The 19,836-nt window shown below is 32.3% G+C and overlaps 1 protein-coding gene and 1 long non-coding RNA gene across 2 annotated transcripts in view; one reads left to right on the forward strand and one right to left on the reverse strand.

Annotated features, from left to right (window-relative positions):
- LOC127737443 (probable glutamate receptor) overlaps positions 1-19,836 on the forward strand; it is a 66,416-nt gene that overhangs the window by 34,857 nt on the left and 11,723 nt on the right. Inside the window, exon 5 of the mRNA XM_052248147.1 lies at positions 18,765-18,947. Coding sequence (XP_052104107.1) covers positions 18,765-18,947 — 183 coding nt within the window. The remainder of the gene's footprint in view (positions 1-18,764; positions 18,948-19,836) is intronic.
- On the reverse strand, positions 14,268-16,602 carry LOC127737448 (uncharacterized). The gene is made up of 2 exons (XR_007999503.1): positions 16,338-16,602; positions 14,268-15,050 (listed from the first exon to the last, which is right to left on the reverse strand). It is a non-coding gene; the product is annotated as an uncharacterized LOC127737448 (long non-coding RNA).

Genomic DNA, 19,836 nt, shown 5'->3' on the forward strand with positions numbered 1-19,836 from the left:
ATTTTATTATAAAAGTCTTTCGTTTAGTTTTCTTTCTATTCACACAAAATTTGTTTGTTCAAGTATACGCTTTATACAATCTGACAATATTGCACATGTTGTAGCTTGACAAAAACACTTTTTACTATATTGTTGAATAAGGCATATCATACACTACATTTTGACAAAGTATTGAAATAGTTTTATAGTGTAGTCTCCCCATCTACCCTAATGATATTACCATAAAAAACAGAATGCTTTCAAAGTGTCATTTCATATTGATTACCTGCAAGTAAAATCATACTTCCACAAACACCTTTATTGGAAATAACATTCTACCAATTTGTGATATCTCTATCTTTATTGTGGAAGTTTATTAGTAATATGAATATAACGTTTAATGAATTCAAAGACACCAGGCATATCGTATCTGTATGTAATGCCTGATCAATCATTTTTTTTACGAAAGTTTTATCTTCGTTTGTTTTATTTCATCGTCTGGTTTACAGAACGTCAACAGAACTTTAATTGCATAAACGCATTTAGATGAAACAAATATGTTATGCATTATCTTCTTAAATTACACTCAGAGATGTAGATTGACTATGAATTATAAATGAAATGACATTGTTAAATTGTCGAAAACTCCCCAGATAAAAAAAATGCATTATTCAAAACTGGAGCGAGGTATTTACCCCCTGTAAAAGCTTACCATGAGACTTTTTACGTTTAGTGGTTGTACTTTTGGCAAGTTATTTTTTTTTGTGGAATTTTGTTTTTTTTAAATTCTTCTCAAACCATTATGTTTAAACCTTACAAAATATTTCATAAACAGATATTTTACATCAAATGACCATAACAATGATATTTCATTCCAACAAAAAGTGTTGGCTACTGGGCTGGTGATACTCTCGGGGACGAAAAGTTCACCAGCAGTGGTATCGACCCAGTGGTTGTAAAAAGTCATCGAAGATAACAGGCATTTGATTTGGAACGCTAGACGCGCGTTCCGTCCACATTAGACCCTTCAGTGACGGTCGAATATAAACAAAAATGCTACAATAACTATTCCAATATACCCCAAATCGATTCTGGTTTCCCTATATCTAGTTTATAAATGTAACTCCTTCAAAACTTTGCCTTGTAATAAACACTACTATGGAACCGTAAGGAGTGAACCGATATCATTACCCAACTGTTGGAGTTGTAGTTGATATGGACATCATTGTTATGTGGAAAGGTTAAGGATGTCAAGATAGTTATCGGACAACAACTGTTAAGCAACTGAACAAGAAGCAGACAACGATATCTAAATATTTTGTTGTACATACTAAAAAGGTACTAGTTTGGTTCAAATTTATGTCAAATTCGTAAACTGGCAATTCCAGGAAGAACAAATGTTTCAAATTGCAGTCGTCATGCAAAAGCTATTCAAAGTTTTCTCTTTAACACATTTTTACCGTAATTTAAGTAGCTGGTAAACTTATATTATATTAAAGATATAAGTAACAGTCAAGTCCTTAATATTCTGTGGATTCATTTGTGTTCGGGGCTACCCATTTTCGTAGAATGAGGAAATATTTTATTTTCGCGGATATTTGATTTTGTGTTTTTGCCAATGTTTGCATTAAACCTTATCCTAAAATTGGGATATCACCAATAATAATCAAAAAGTAAAATATATAAAAAAAAAAAAAAAAAAAAAAACGAACTCGAAGGAAAATTCAAAACGGAAAGTCCCTTATCAAATGGCAAAATCAAAAGCTCAAACACATCAAACGAATGGAAAACAACTGTCATATTCCTGACTTGGTATAGGCATTTCTTATTTCCATATGTAGAAAATGGTGTATTAAACCTGGTTGTATAGCTAGCTAAACCTCCCACTTGTATGACAGTCGTATAAAATTCCATTATATTGACATCAATGTGTGAACAAAACAAACATAAAAGGTAAAAATGTCAAATATAGGGGTACAGCAATCAACAGTGTGTTATTATCTTAATCAATACAAAAACAAACAAATATGTCAACAAAGAAAAACAAAATGGCATATAGACAAAGCGCATAAGCAAAAATGAAAGACAAGAATACAAAAAATGTATAAGTACCGAGCCACACCAAGGGGATATTTCCAAAAATGGACTAAACAGTAAAGGTAATAATTTACAAAGACAAAATAAGAACACTATAACACGTTATTAAGATGATAAACAACGTCAGTACCTAAAATCTATACTTCAAGATCATCATGTATTATTTGCGAAGTAGATACGGAATATTTATCAATAAAGTCTTGGTATCTTCCAATGAACTTTTTTAGAAACAGGACGAGATGTTTTTTGACACAACCTTGGCTCATCAACTTTCTGCTCAGACACTGGTGACGTTTTATAAAGTCTGAGTAGCAGCTGCAAGCTCTTGAATACCGAATGAGTTGGGAAATGTATATCCCATATGCAGGTGAAGTTGGTATATTGCTTCTAAGGTGGGGCAAATTGATAATTTCAAAATTAAAATCGTCCCGTTTGTCATAGATTCAGGTACTGAGATGACCGCTTATGTCAAATTCGAGGTATAAGTCTAAAAATGAGGCAGAGGAAGCCATGTCTGTTGTTTCTTTAATTTCTAGTTCTGAAGGATATATTAATGGAACCCAATCAGAAAAGTTTCTGCGGACAGGATTTTTGTCAATGTAATGGACAATTCCTTCGTAGAACATGCAGATGAGCCGGCAATGTACCGGTGTTTGTACGGAATTTTGTGAAGCTTAGGTATCCAATACAAACAAGGTAAGTCCTCAGATTTGCTGTTCAATGTAATGTTCATTGAAGACATGAAGGACTTATGATTCGCCAATATCTCATCCTTGTCAAATGATAGGTTTTTGTATGTGGGATTACATGAGTGCTCATTTATTCCTAATTCTTTTACAAGACACTCGCAGTAGTACGATTTACATACAAAGACAGTTTTATTTGAAGCTTTGTCCGCAGCAATAACAACATATTTATCGTGAGGAGATGACAGATATTTCACAGCTTCTTCGTCTCTCAAAAACGGACTTTGGTCGATCATTCACACAGTTTTTCAACTTATGAATTCGACGTTTTATCAGATACCTGATTGTTTTGACCCATTCTGACAAAGTTTCCAGTTCAACTTCTTTTCGTTTAGCTCATGCTCTGGTGTAGTCCTCAATGGAACCCATCATTTTTTTGAAGTTATGGTTCCAATTGATGTGTTGAGGTTCTCTAAACTTAGTACCATGAGATATCACCTTTCGGAGATGTTCATGTTGAATTATGTTTAGATCCCCAGTAATAACATGGCCAGAGGGGCTGTAAATATAAGGCGAGTGGGAACAGTCACATGTCAGAGGGTTATTTAAGGTATTGTTCCAAATCAAGGTCCTGCAATGCTTTCTCATAGTTAAATACTTTAGGTGTAATGGTTTTGATGTAACTGTAGGATACAATAGGAACAGACTGATTTTGAAAATAAAGTGGAATTTTAGATGTTACCTCCTTGTGATGAAGATCGTTGCTGATGTTGATTGCATCAATTCCTGTATTAGAAAACTGAATTGGAAGGAACTTCCTCTTTTCATCAGGTAAAGGTTCGGATCTTACTGATTTAAAAAGACGGAAAAGAACTACATCGCAAATTATACTGACCAGTCTGTTTATTGGTGAAAATGTATTTATGCATCCCTTGTCAAGTGCATAATCTCTCAAACATTTTAGAAAATTAACACGCAGTGAAAAAAGAATAGTTCTAATGTAATGTAACCCTAGCGGATGATGAAGATATTAAAGAAGGTCATCAAAGCTCCCATAGGGCGATCTAGATTTGCAAGACTTTTTTACATTGGGACGATGGTAATGTTTTTGCCCATGACTAAGCTGGTGTCTTAAAGTAGTATTATTAATAAGCTCATTACATTTACATCACTGCAGGCTGGACAAATTTCCTACTCCTTTAGTGTTATCATTGAAACCATATGGCATTGCAGTACCTTGTTCCCTTATCCAGAAATTTTCTCTATCTTTGCGGAAAGGAGTATTTAGTATATGGCTATTGGTGTGGTGATAAATTTTCTCGATGATGCGTACTTTCATAGATTAAGAAGGATCATGGTCCGGTTGATTAAAGTGGTTATAAAGAACCCTGAAATGCGGATCTTTATTATCAGACCGTTGTTGATTCATCCTTTGATTCAAACTACAGTATCCGACAATTTGGTTATAGATAGATACAGTATTACCATCATAATATCACTCCCTTTACCACCAACAATAACAATGACGCTATACTCAAGCTTGCTGTCATTGAAGGTTGCAAGTTTATTGAGCCTGAAAACAATTATAAATTGTAAATCATCGTCTTTGATCTCTTCAGAGAAATAACCGATGACTAGAAACCAATAAAACACCAACACGTCATGCTTCTGATAAGAGAAAGGTCAATATTATATTTAATTTTTAATTACACTAATTAAAAGTTATTCCTGCTTTACTTTTGTAGATTTATTTAAAAGATTGATTTGTCGAATTTTAAAATTCAATTACATATGTAAATACATATGGATTTACTTTGATTATGGATTTATTTGATATAAAATAAAACGTTTATCGTTACAGCATCTGAATAAAACAAACCTTGAAAATATAAAATTGAGATACAACAGAGGTTCTTCTCATCATTCCTGATAGTTACAAGCATGATACAGTTTAACGAATTCTACTTATTTTGAACATCTAAGTTTCCGAACCATTAATTCCGAAAATTCGATGCAAATAAATCATGACTGTGTTGATATAGTTACACTACTTTATTGTACATCTCAAAATATTTCTGTGCGGGTAAATTGTAAAAGGAAAACAATATTAACGGAAATATTTACTAATAATAACACTAAAGTATAAATGAATAAAATTGAGAATGGAAACGGGGAATGTGTCAAAGAGACAACAACCCGATCAAAGAGGCTAAAACAGCCCAAGGCCACCAATGGGTCTTCAACACAGCGAGAAAATCCCGTACCTGGAGCCGGGCTTAAGCTGGCCCCGGTCCCAAAACAAAAATATGTACTAGTTCAGTGAAAATGGACGTCACACTAAACTCCGAAACATATAAATGACTACCAAAGGCAAGAGCAAAAATGCGGTAGGGTTAAACATGTTTTGTGGGATCTCAACCCTCCTTCTACACCTCTAGCCAATGAAGAATAAAAAAACACACAGCAATACGGACAGTAAAACTCAGTTTAAAAGAAGTCCGAGTCCGATGTTAGAATAGATAATAGAAGAAACTAAGCAAAATGACAATGATCAACATAAATTAACAAAGGACTACTAGCAGTTACTGACATGCCATCTCCAGTCTTCAATTAAAATGATTGAAAGCTTATGTCTTCATCATATGGAAGTCAACCACAATCCCTCCCGTTAGGTGTTTAGTATCATACCATTATGAAATATACGAGAAAAACATAACCCGTATCATGCCAACAACTGGTTTTAGAAGAAATGTGTTTATTTCCGATTAAAGACCATATGAGTGAATCAATATTAATTCCAAAAATGCCAGCTTTAATTACCTGATAACAGTATCGTAACTATATCCCTTCTGAATAGGTTTGTTTAAAGGTTTGATTAGCTTTTGAGGTGATTGACGACATTTTTGTGCTTTGTATAGAATACTATCATAAAAGATTGGATGTAAAATACCTGAACATATTTATATTTACGAATGCTGTCCTTGTAACGATGAAAAAATTTAGTATATGTTTTGACAAGTTTGTGATATCGAAAACTCTAGTGTAATATTTTTCAGTAATACAGCGATTTCTTTTGTTAAAATCAAATGCGTTGTTACAAACACGAGCGAAACGAACAAGTTGAGATATAAAAACACCATAAGATTATGACAAGGGAATAGTTAACAATAGGAAATGAAAACCATCTCTTTATAGTGTTCAAGTTTTTTGTGTGATATGTGCAGCAAGTAAAAACATAACTTGATTACAGTACTTAGCAAATTAGTTTGCAGAGCTACTTATTTTTTTTTTTATAAATGAAAGGAAAAAGCCGTTTTTATTTTTTTCATCAATAAAACTATATTTACCTAAGCATTTTTGTGAACTAATAACTAAAAAGCGTACTTATGAAGAAAGTGCCAAGAATAAAAATCCAAACTTTTGAGTTTATGGCCCTGCAACACGATATCCTACAATACGAAGTGCAATATATCATATGTCCTGCAATATAATGATAATGATAATGCTTTGTATGACTAATAGGGAATAAATACAATACTTATTTAATACAGGCACTATTTTTCGTGTGACATCATTCAGAATTGCCTTGTGTTCGTGTCTTTCATTTTAAATTGTGAATAACGGGCAAAGTTTACTGGTTAGAACATATTTTTGAATTCCTAGAACAGACGGGTTCATTATAAATATAAGGGTATCGTCCATACCATGAACAAATTCAAACGTGCAATAGTTTTACGCTTTGCTTTAAGTCATGCGAGGGAACAGTAACGCGTTACTCTAATCTACATGAACTATCTGGTAGAAGTTGTTCTAGGGTACGCGAACCAACTGCAACGAGTTGTTCTAAGGTACGCGAACAAACTGCAACACGTTTTTCTTGCAAACGTGTCAACAATTACATTTCGGCCCTTCATAGTAAACAACGTTTTGCACAGCGATATATATTCATTTTATACAATATAGAAAAACTGTAAAACAATCAAATCTAGTTTACTCTTTTGTCATTTAAATTAGCAAGCGGCTACAAAAATGTTGGTAAAACGGGACTTTGTATTTTTAACTATACTATAAAATAACTAAACAAATGCATGTCCCCGCAAACAAAGTTCAGATGATAGATTGAAATCAGCCTGTCGGTAAATTCGTCAGTCTGTTAAACTTACATTTGAGTCATTTGTTCAAAATTTGTAGGTCCTTTTTGGTCAAGTAACTCTTCACCTGTTTTAGCTCGTATATCCTTGGCGTTTAAAATAGTTGTTTTATGGCTTATGAAGGTATATCTAGAAAAAGCTTTTTGGACGCATGAAATTCATAAAGGGTTATTATCATTTACATACAAAACAGGTTTGTATCCAATTAGTATTTCTGGATTCATCCAAGCACTTCCTTGAACGCATGCAATTTCAAACTATTTCTGTCTTTCTGAGAATGAATCAAAATAGAATACCATAGCCCACTCCCCATCAAATAACGTGGATACTATAGGAAATAAAAAAGGTTGCTAATTTGATAGTATACAAGGAATATTTTAATGTAAAATATATATCACAAACGTACACAAAGAGAGCACAAAGTCGTAATGTACCTGTAACAGGAAAAAAACGGTCATCAATTGGTCATAGTACGATTTCCAATACTGTGTGAATCAACAAGATTTAATACTTTTTGTTAACAATAATCTACACATTAATGTGATAGAATTTAGCTCGTTCAAAAAGTTTTATGAAACGTTTTGCATTATTAATTATATTTCACATAATTTCCCTTTAGACTATATGTGCTGAAAGTTAAACTGTTTGTTAAATATAAAAATAAGAAGATGAGGTATGATTGCCAATGTGATAACTATCCACCAAAGTTCAAATGATGTGGATGTAAGCAATTAAAGGCAATCGTATGGCCTTCAACAATGAGAAGAACCTATATTGTATAGTCCGCTATAAAAGGCCCCGACATGAAAAATATGAAACAATTCAATTGAGAAAACTAACGACCTAATTTATAACAAAACAATTTACGAAAATCAAATATGACAGACATGAACCAACGACAACCACTGAACTACAGGCTCTTGACTTGGTACAGGCACATAAAGAAGTTTTCTGGTACTAGTATTTCAGTCTAATAAATGGGGGAAAGTATTGTTCAGCCTGAAACCTTGAAAGAATATTAAAGATGAAATATTGTACAGTAAACCCAAACAGACAACAACAAACGATTACTTATGTTTTAACAAACGGTAGTTTGAATTTTAATCTGGGTAAATAATAAATAGACAAATAATTACCTTACACAAGTCATTACGTCAATAGAAAGGCCTATCGTTCTGATACTCCAAATGGGTATATAAGAGATGCAATCACTCCATTAAATGTGGGTTATTTATTGATAGGAAATCATCTATATAACTGAAAGTGAAATTAAAGATCAAGACTCATATCAAAGCAAAGGTTGGTGTTCAAATCGGGACTTGAAAACCGATCCAGCAAGAATGACGATAAAGTTTGATACCAATACAATTTGTACGTCATATGTCTCTGTGATGAACTCTATCAAATTTTAATATAAGGAGATGTGGTATGATTTTTTTATACTTATTGGGCCTTTTAAGTTTTTTATTCGGGCGTCACTGATGAGTGTTTTGTAGTCGAAAAGCGCATCTTGAGTACAAAATTTTAATCCTGGTATCTATGCTGAGTTCATATCGCCAATTAGATAACTATCAACCATAGTTCAAATGACGTGGATATAAGAATTATAGGTCACATAAAAAAAACCTATACAGTTCAATCATTTATAAAAGGCCTCGACTTGAAAATTGCGGAACAATTCAAAGGAGAATACTAACGGCCTAATTTATAACATTTCAATTTACGAAATACAAATATGGGGCTAAAAATGATGATCATTGCTCGATCCTCATCTAAACTGTGAAAGAAGTGTAAGAGCACAATATCATAACAAAGTAAAAATTAGTTGCAAATGGTATGTTTTAAACATAATGCTTGGTATAAAAAGAATGACTAACGTTTTTCAGTACCGAATCTATCTGGAAGGTAAAAAAAAACTTGCAACAATCTGACGGAGTAATAATTTCATATTTTTGTGTAATGCAAAAATCATCCAACGTTAAAAATTATGGCCTAATAGTAGTTTATCATTTAGATCAGTCCAATACCGAAGAACAGGATATTGGACATGAACACTACCGGTACTAGTGGTATATTCATATTATTTCAATATATACTACTCGGTCAGATACATGAAACGCCTGTGAACACACCATTAGAAAGGCATAAACTGAACTGTCAAAACCATTCAATATGAACCTTTATTGATGTGCTGTGGCCTCTCTGTACGCTCAATCAATGCGTAATGTATAAACTGGAAATCAAATAATAAAAATCATATCAATACTGAAACTGGGGGTGCGTTACGGATGTTGATTTCGTATATTCTGCTTTTAATGCAAACAAAAACATTTATACCTATATTTGTATTCAATTTTTATAACAAATGGGATATAATATCCTAATATTACGATGATGTATATAGAACCCGTAAATTATAATACGATCAACATCAACTCATTGATCCTTTGAATACACTTATTCTGAAATGTTATCAATTTAACACCGTAGTAAAAGTTGTTTATATTGTTTTATCGGTACTAACATTGGTTTTGTTTTTAATAATTTGATATAACTAATTATGTTTTGTATACAGTTCTGAAAGCAATAAGTCCTACATGTTGTCGATACTATGTAATTATGTTCTGGTTTTGCAAATGTAATGATTTAGTCTGGGAAAACATCATTTATTCATTAGTTGCAACTGGGTTTCAACTAGTTATCAATAACTGCAAGTATAATTTGTCTTTTGTCTTTATGTTAGTTCGTACCAATCTGATGAGAAGGGTCCTTTCTAACTTATGTTCACAGTTTGTTCTTTCTTATATTCTGCAATACTACTATCCCAGGTAAGAGGGAGGGTTCAGCTCTCTACAACCTCATTAATGTATCTGTCACATTTTAGGAGCATGTAATACGGTAGTTGTTGTATGTTCCTGTCTGTCATATTCTTTTTTCGTTTATTATTTTGTCTTACATCACGCCGTTAGTTTTCTCCATGGCATAATTCACATTTTGCAATGTCGAGGCCTTTTATAACTGACTATACGGTATGGGTTTTGCTCATTGTTGAATGCCATACGGTGACCTAAAGTTTCTCATATCCACTCCATTTCCACTTTGTATGATAGAAAATTAAACCACATCTCCTGATCATTATATACTTTATATATTTTCACCATCAACATAATTTGAGCCTGTCGATTGCAAGCCATATATCATACTTCATAGCCTATAATCGAAGGACGTAGAGTAATTATGACATGCTGACATATAATTAATTACTATGATGAACATTAAGAAGACATAAACATGGACACAATATTTTGAATTTGAATAAAGAAATTACGAAGCAGGACTCGGTCGTTAATTAGACCTAAGTAAAATGAACACATAATCGTGTATTAATTTCCCTTGTGTAATGTTAATAAATAAATTATTTGTTTGAAAATAAATGTAAACGATCTTCGTCAGAAGCATTAACAGGGGATTTAACCATAAAATGACTTAATTGTTTACCCTATAGTCATTTCATCACATGTAACAATTAAAAAATATTGACACTTTATAAAAAAAACATTTATCTATTAATAAGAAATACATAATAATAAAAACAAGTCATTTCTATACATTTTCGTTCTGTGAGACGCTTCTATGTTTTAGAATGTATATTTTATGTTTGATTTTCTCTTTGGGACATTCTTATGCCATAGGAGAAAAAGGAAAATATTAAAAATATCGAACTCCAAGGAAAATTCAAAACGGAAAGTCCCTTATCAAATGGCAAAACCAAAAGCTCAAGCACATCAAACGAACGATATACAACTGTCATATTCCTGACTTGGTACTGGTATTTCTTTATGTAGAAAATGGTGGATTAAACCTGGTTTTATAGCTAGCTAAACCTCTCACTTGCATTCCATTATATTGACAACGATGTGGGAGCAAACAGTATATATAAGCATTTAATTAAGGAAATGTGTTTTAAAGACCATTTGACTTAAATGTAAAAAGTGTTTTTATTAATTTTTTACTAAGAAAGGTAAAAAGGCGTCTTTCTCGTATAGCATTGCTTATAGGAAAGAGTTTTGTGTATAAGCTGTCAGAAAAAGGTAAGACGAATCAAAGCTTTAATTCGACTTATAAGTGGAAGAAAATGGACAACACAATAAATAAAGTCTACATAACACTATTTACAAAGGAAAGACTGGACGAAATGAACCCCACATAAAATCAGGGATGAAAAATTCTTTGGAAGGTTTAAGAGTTTCTGCTCCACTAGCTAGGACTCTTATCTTTTCAGTCATGTGCATGATATAGGGTGAAGAATCATATAAAAGGGAGATATTTTGTTTCATTCAAACAACCAAATAAATAAGGCATCGGTCTAAATTTAAAATGTCTAACCCAAATACATGATCAAATTAGAACACAAAAAGCCCTTCGAAATAAGGAAAGACGCTAAATGAAAATTACACTTTGTAAATTTCTTTTCCGGATTTATAATTTTTGGGGCCCTTTATAGCTTGCTGTTCGGTGTGAGCCAAGGCTCCGTGTTGAAGACCGTACTTTGATCTATAATGGTTTACTTTTTAAAATTTCTTGACTTGGATGTAGAGTTGTCTCATTGGCGCTCATACCACATCTTCTAATATCTATTTATCTTCCTCGATCATCAGGAACGCTTAAATTCAGCAGAAAATTTAAAAAATAAAATTGTTTTTGCTGATGAAATGCCTTTAATAATGCTCGGTGATGCATTTTTCCAAATCAATAAATATGGGAGTTATTTATTTGTATCAATAAAATATTTCATTAATCCAACAATTAGCGACAATATGATACCGCTGAATCCTGCTGCTTTCACTTTCAAAATGAACTATATTTTAAAACAGTACAACAACAAAAAGTAAGATCACAAAGATACTGAACTCCGAGGAAAATTCAAAAAGGAAAGTCCCTGATCAAATGGCAAAATCAAAAGCCCAAACACATCAAACGAATGAAAAACAACTGTCATATTCCTGACTTGGTACAAACATTTCGTTATGTAGAACATGGTGGATTAAACCTGGTTTTATAGCTAGCTAAACCTCTCACTTGTACGACAGTCATATAGCATTCCATTATATTGACAACAATGTGTGAGCAAAACAAACAGACATAATAGGTAAAAATGTCAAAAATTGGGGTCATCATTGTGTTGTAATCTTAATCACTATAAAAACAAATAACTATTTAAACAAAGAAAAACAAAATTGCATTTAGACACTCTATAGACAAAGGACATAAGCAGAAAAGAGAGACAAAAATACAAAAATGACCATAGCACAATATCACAATGTCTCGAGTTTAAATACCTAGCCACGCCAAAAGTATATACCAACAATGGACTAAACAGTAAAGGATAAAATATACAAAGTCAAATGAAAAGAACACTGTAACACGTGATTAAGATGATAACGTCAGTACCTAGAATCTATACTTCAAGAACATGATGCATTTTTTGTGAAGTTAGTACGGAAGTGCCTATACCAAGTCAGGAATATGACAGTTGTTTTCCATTCGTTTGAAGTGTTTGAACTTTTGATTTTGCCATTTTATAAAGGACTTTTTTCACTTTTTTGTCAACAAGATCTTTGTATCTTCCGATGAACTTTTTTAGAAAAAGGACGAGACGTTCTTTGACATAACTCTGGTTCATCAGCTTTCTGCTCAGACACTGGTGACGTTGTTTGATAAATATTCCGTATCAACTTCACAAATAATACACGATGGTCTTGAAGTATAGATTCTAGGTACTGACGTTGTTTATCATCTTAATAACGTGTTATAGTATTCTTTTATTTGTCTTTGTAATTTATTACTTTTACTGTTTAGCCTATTTTTGGCAGTATCCATTTGACGTGGCTCGGTACTTGTAAACCCCGTCATTATGTTGTTGTACTATGGTAAATTTTTCTATTCTTGTATTTCGTTTTTGCTAATGTGCTTTGTCTATATGCCTTTTTGTTTGTCTTTGTTGACATATTTGCTTGTTTTTGTAGTGATCCATTTGACGTGGCTCGGTACTTGTAGATCCCGTCATTGTGTTGTTGTGCTATGGTAAATTTTTGTATACTAGTCTTTCGTTTTTGCTAACGTGATTTTTACCTATTATGTCTGTTTGTTTTGTTCACATATCGTTATCAATATAATGGATTTTTATTCGACTGTCATACAAGTGAGAGGTTTAGCTAGCTATAAAACCATGTTCAATCCATCATTTTCTACATAAAAAATGCATGTACCAAGTCAGGAATATGACAGTTGTTATCAATTCGTTTGATGTGTTTCAGCTTTTGAGTTTGCCATTTGCTTAAGGACTTTCCTTTTAGAATTTTCCTCGGAGTTCGGTATTTTTGTTATTTTACTTTTTATAAAGTCTGAGTAGCAGCTGCAAGCTCTTGGATACCGAATGAGGTGGGAAATGTATATCCCATATGCAGGCGAAGTTGGTATATTGCTATTAAGGTGGGGGAATTTGATAATTTTAAAAAGTTAAATCGTCTCGTTTGTCATAGATTCTGGTACTCAGATGACCACTGATGTCAAATTCGAGGTATAAGTCAATATATTAGCAGGCCTATCTCAGTATTCAATTATATTAGCTTTAGAAGAGAACTTTGTGATAATTATAATGCCCTTAAGACAGTTTTATTCGTTACAATACATATGATCACTACTGTTTTAATGGTGTTCGTGTTGCTCCGTTTTTAGTTTTCTATGAGGTATGATGTTGATTTTTTTTCTTCCTCTGCGGTCATGGTTTTCGTCTTTTTATTTTAAAATGTTTTTTTGGCTTTATCTGCCTTTTTCAATATGTAAATGCACTGAACTGCGGCTCTAGGATTTTCAACTTTTTTGTCAATACTACTTTCCCTTTGGCAGTCTATATATCATATCATAGGTCTTCCCACTGTCTGTATCACTCTGCTCAGCTCTTCATAAAATTGCATATCATGACTTTGTGGCGTCTAATACGTTGACCCGAACATATCACCGACATCATTATGAATGAACCGACGTTAATAAGTTTTCCCCGAACTTATCACGTCATCTTCCGTTTTGCTGGTGAAACAAAGAAAAACACTTGTTTCTATCATGCAATAACACAAAAACAATCCGATAAATCGATTATCAGCTTGTCTGCGTATTGATAATATAAAATATCAGCTGCTCGACACAATATGAAGCCTTTTTTAAATCGTTAGCTGCGCTCACTCGACAAAAACTTCATATTGTGACTCACAGATGATATTTAATAATATCAATGTGCAGACAACCTGATAATCGGTACATATTTCCATTTTCTAATTAACTTAAACGTACATCATTTACCTAGACGTCATTTAATCCTGATTCCTTAACAAAAGATAAGGGACAAACAATACAAATCTACAAACTCAGAATAGCAAACCCTATTATTATCATGTATTAGTTTAAAAGTATAGAGAAACGGCAAGATTAGTCAGATTATTTAGTACACTAAATATTTCTCATAAACGTGATTTTCTTTTAATTCTTGCCAACATGTTGTTAAATCAAATGTGCAGTATTTTTGATAAATTTGTACATATGGTTCATACATCTCTAAATGTTTAATGAAATGTTCGAAACTCTTAATCTACATTTAAAACAAAATTAAAAATAATATAAAACTAATACAATTATCAAATACAACGAATTAAAAATAATATAAAACTAATACAATTATCAAATACAACGAATTAAAAATTATTAAGATAGAATATATATATTTAATACATTTTGAAACAATTAACTCTCGACATTTGGCATTTAGAATGTTGCTATAATCACGTGGACGTTTTACGACAGAAATAAAGATTTTTTGTCGATATTTGTCTTCATTTTTTTTGTATACATTATTCTGCCACAGTAAAATCTCATCAAGGATAACTGGCATATAATTTGGTACGCCAGATGAGCGTTTCGTCTACATAAGACTCGTCAATAGATTTGTTGTTATGACATGAATTTCGATTTACTTTGATCGTTGATAAATTTATATATAGGATATTGAAAATAATCTGATATAGTGAAATCATTAATTAATTTTGCATCGTCATCAGAGCACCACATTATAAATTCTTTTGATCTGAAATGGTATATAGAAAAAAAATGATTGAAACAATCATGTATCAAATGTTCAATCGGGATATTATAAAGGATGAAACTAATTTCTATTTAGTGAACAAATGTAATATACAGAACTTTTATGAAGTGTTTTAATTAGAAACATGCATGTTTTGCACGATATGCCCTATTGTACTACATCCTTATGTAAGTGAATCAATTCAAACAATACAACAATTTACAAGGAAATGTATAGTTTTATCGAATGCATACACAAAGAGTTAGCAAAACTATCCTTATATTTTAACCCAATGGTTGACTGTGGTATAGAAGTATGGTCACCTTGACTTCCTTGCTAATGTGGGGCTTCTGTTTGGCCATGCGTGATGTATAAATTCGCAGCCACGTTCGGTCGGAAATTAGACGTTTATCCGACGCCTCTTGTATGATGACTTCCACGCTCCCTGTGCAATAAGAATAATTGCACCAACTCTTCGAGGGGTCCGTAGGTGACTGGTTGCAAGGCATAATGTAAGACTCTTATTCAAATAATACCACCATTTACATTGGTAGTCCAAAACTCCTCTTTATCCATGTCGGCCTACCTTTGCAAAGACTATAACTTATTGTTTTAATTGTTTACTGATGGTTTCTCATCCTGAATATGCATGAAATAATTGCCAACGGACGTTAAGCAAGTTACAATCAATCAATCAGTCACTGTCTTTTACGTATTGTGAGGCAAGTTACTCAAAAAATGATGAAAGTATTTTCTTTTGAATAATAAGATAGCTGACCATCATTGGAGAGACATTAATTGTCGAAATATGCCTACTGTGCAGTAAAATAAGCACCGTTAATGTAGTTATTTAAAGTTTTCATAGATTCCACTTGGTGCTTGGCCCATGATTTTTTTTATTTGAACGTTGCTTCAGAAAAAAAACTTTTGAAATTGTAGAACGCTTGGTTTGTGTATATTATGAATGATTGTTGGTGTTTAAAGCCACTTTTAGCACTCTTGACTATATCGTTGCGGTCAGTTTTTATTGGCGTAGGACGCCAGAGTACCCAAACAGAACCAACGATCTTCGGTAGAAAAACTAGCAATTCGAGTCATTTAAGATCAGAGTCGAATGATCATACGATGTACGAGGTTCAAACTCGAAACCTCAATTATGTCACGTAGTTAGTGATAATGAAGTTGAATTACTTAGACCCTTGTATGTATATACACGTAAAGTGATGCTCAGTTTCCGAAACTGGTCTAACTAATAACTAAAATAAAAAATCTTATTAAATAGATTATTACCTTACTTTCATTCCTACAATTAAAGGAAACTTATTCCATTGCCACAGTTTCAACGTACGTATTGAAATGAAATCATGCATTTCGTATTTACATTCAGACTGACCACTAAATCTATTCTTGAATGAAACCAACGAGGCGGCAAATTAAGCCTTTAATACTTTATAATATTTTACGTTTGTAAAATGGTTTTAATCTTTTTCTTCATGATAAGAACTCGCTAACGCTCGTATCATTTTATCATAATCATTACATATGATATGCATTGTCATTGATCATGATGTAAAATAAGATAATTACAAAGCAACCAATGATCAAACTCAAATAGATTAAACTAAAATCAATCAGGCAAATAAACTACGGAATTTACAAAACAAACAATGATCAAACTCAAATAGATCATAACTAAAATCAATCAGGCAAATAAACTACGGAATTGCAAAGTATTATGTCATGAATCGAACTGACCTACAAAAGCAGTCTTTCATAAACCATTAGATAATCAGAGGAAAATGACAAAAAATTGACAAAACATTTCAGAATATTTTGGTCCGCAATGTTTTACAACTTCGCACTGTATTTGTCCTTTAAACTTTTTTGATTCAAGCGTCACTGATGAAACTTTGAATACGATACGCGTGCGTCTGGCGTACTCAAATATTAACCTGGTATCTTTGATGATAGATATAAGAAGATGTGGTATGAGTGCCAATGAGACAACTCTCCATCCAAGTCAAAATTTATAAAAGTAAACCATTATAGGTCACAGTACGGTCTTCAACACGGAGCCTTGGCTCACACCGAACAGTAAGCTATAAAGGGCCCCAAAATATTACTAGTGTAAAACCATTCAAACGGGAAAACCAACGGTATAATCTATATAAAAAACGAGAAACGAGAAACACTTATGAACCACATCAACAAACGACAACTACTGAACATCAGATTCCTGACTTAGGACAGGTGCAAACAAATGCAGCGGGTTTAAACGTTTTAATGGTACCAAACCTTCACCCTTTTTCTGAAACAATAGTGTAACATCACAACATAGAAAGACAAACTATAAAATATCAACTGAAATAGCTTAACTCAATCAAAGGACATATTAACACCATTGAACATACACTGAACAAATAAATTTGACCTATGACACAATGAAAATACAAAATAAATAAACTAAGGGAAGAATAATAAAAGTAACATGTTATATCGGTAAGAAAAGTTAAACAATTAAAGAAAAACAATATGCTCGAACAAAAATACCATCCAGTTGCAATAACTTTAAACACAGGTAAATGAAAATAATTTTGTTGTTAGGTATACATGTACAGTACCAATAGAGAAAGGAAATATTTTTACAAAATAAATAATTTTGAATACAAAATAAATAAACTAAGGGAAGAATAATAAAAGTAACATGTTATATCGGTAAGAAATGTTAAACAATTAAAGAAAAACAATATGCTCGAACAAAAATACCATCCATTTGCAATAACTTTAAACACAGGTAAATGAAATAATTTTGTTGTTAGGTATACGTGTACAGTACCAATAGAGAAAGGAAATATTATTACAAAATAAATAATTTTGATGTTCATAGTACGAAGTGAAAATTTATAGTTATACCAAACACTTATCAAAGCTGGTATATAGACCAGATATTACCCTGAATAACATTAAATAACAAAAAAGCAATACAATTAGTATCAACAGGTCAAATAAACAAGAAAGTACGATTTGAGAGTACTCGCAGTTACTGACAGCTAGTTAAAAGCCAAAACAATTAATAATAAAAAATCATGCATCAGAGACTAAAATCAACTAAAACACATCCCAGGGATTTAGTATTTTAACGTCATGGACAGTCAAAGAAGACATGACTAGTGCAATGCCAAAAATAAATGTATCGACAGACAGTAGGATAGTTAGGAGTTTAACCTCTTTATAGATCTAAACGAACGTGGGTGTGTCTTTATACATCCCACTTGAAAAAAATACAAGTTTAGTTATGTTTTAATTTGCTGATGACAAAATCGATATTAGTGCCAATGTAAACTATATTCAAAGATCTAATTACAACATTGGTAAGATAACCTTTACTAATAAGCTTGTTTAAAGGTTCGATGAGTTTACACGGATCACATAGTGATTTCCGCGCTTTAAGTACAATATTACCGTAAAATTTAGGATGTGAAATACCGTTTTTAATCAGTTTTCTACAAGTACAGCCAAATTTACTAATCAAATCTTTGTATCTATGAAAGAACTTAGCAAAAGTTTTACGTAATTTATGGTAACGAAATCCTTAATTTAATAATTTACCAGTGATGCATTGATTACGTTCGTAAAAAGCCTTTTTTATGATCGAGTTACCACTGTAACATGCAACTGAAATAAGAGTAAAACTGTCTTATGTTTCAATTATTTCAGGTTAACAATATGGATCGGACAAATCTTGATTTTGGAGCTTTGATACAAAGAGAGACTAAATGGATAGTATTATCAATGGACCATAATACCAGTTCATTTGTTCCTTCTTTTGCTTACAATATTTCTAACATAGCAGTTATCGAAAGCAGTGATAGCTATCTGCATATTTGTAACGGAAACACGGTATGTTTATTACAGTTTTCCCCAACTGTTATATAGGCTTCCAAATACGATATATATACTTAAAATAGTTTTCATGCAATTAAACAATTCAGTCAATGGGCAAAATAATGGTGAATTTAGATTTTTTTTGTAAAATGCATAATGATCCTTAAATGTTTAAATGACTGGTTTTCAGAGGGATTCCACAAAATGTATGAAATATTGTAGACCTATTAATGACACAAATCAAATGTATTAAAGCACAACAAATATTTCCTGGAAAATAAAAATAATATTTCTTTAACTTCGTGCGTGGTAATTATCATACATATGCAGCATTATTGATATTCAGAAACTTCCATAGTTATAATATAATAACATATATAATATACAAAACTAAATAACAAAGAGCTGGCAGTCATCCATTTGATACTGGCTTGTTGTGTGTGTAAAATATATCCTAATTCGTCAATCGATTTTAGATATACAAATCATATGAAAATACTTTAGTAAATCACATGAATTTCAAAAGAACCGGGTGTGTCGATTGGGTAAACGTCGTATTATATGCATGCATCAACTACCATACGAATCCAGACTCATTAAAGTTGTCATGATAGACTACAGTTTTAATACCAGATATGTCTCTGTTAATACATAGCAGACAAAATATTCGGTAAAGGGCACTGGGCATTTCATAAAAGAGGGACGAAAGATATCAGAGGGACAGTCAAACTCATAGATCGAAAACAAACTGACAACGCCATGGCCAAAAATAAAAAGACAAACAGACAAATAATAGTACAGATGACACAACATAGAAAACCAAAGACTAAGCAACACGAACCCCACCAAAAACTGGGGGTGATCTCAGGTGCTCCGGAAGGGTGAGCAGATCCTGCTCCACATG

This window comes from Mytilus californianus, unplaced genomic scaffold, assembly GCF_021869535.1.
Source record: "Mytilus californianus isolate M0D057914Y unplaced genomic scaffold, xbMytCali1.0.p SCAF_4, whole genome shotgun sequence".
NCBI lineage: Eukaryota > Metazoa > Mollusca > Bivalvia > Mytilida > Mytilidae > Mytilus > Mytilus californianus.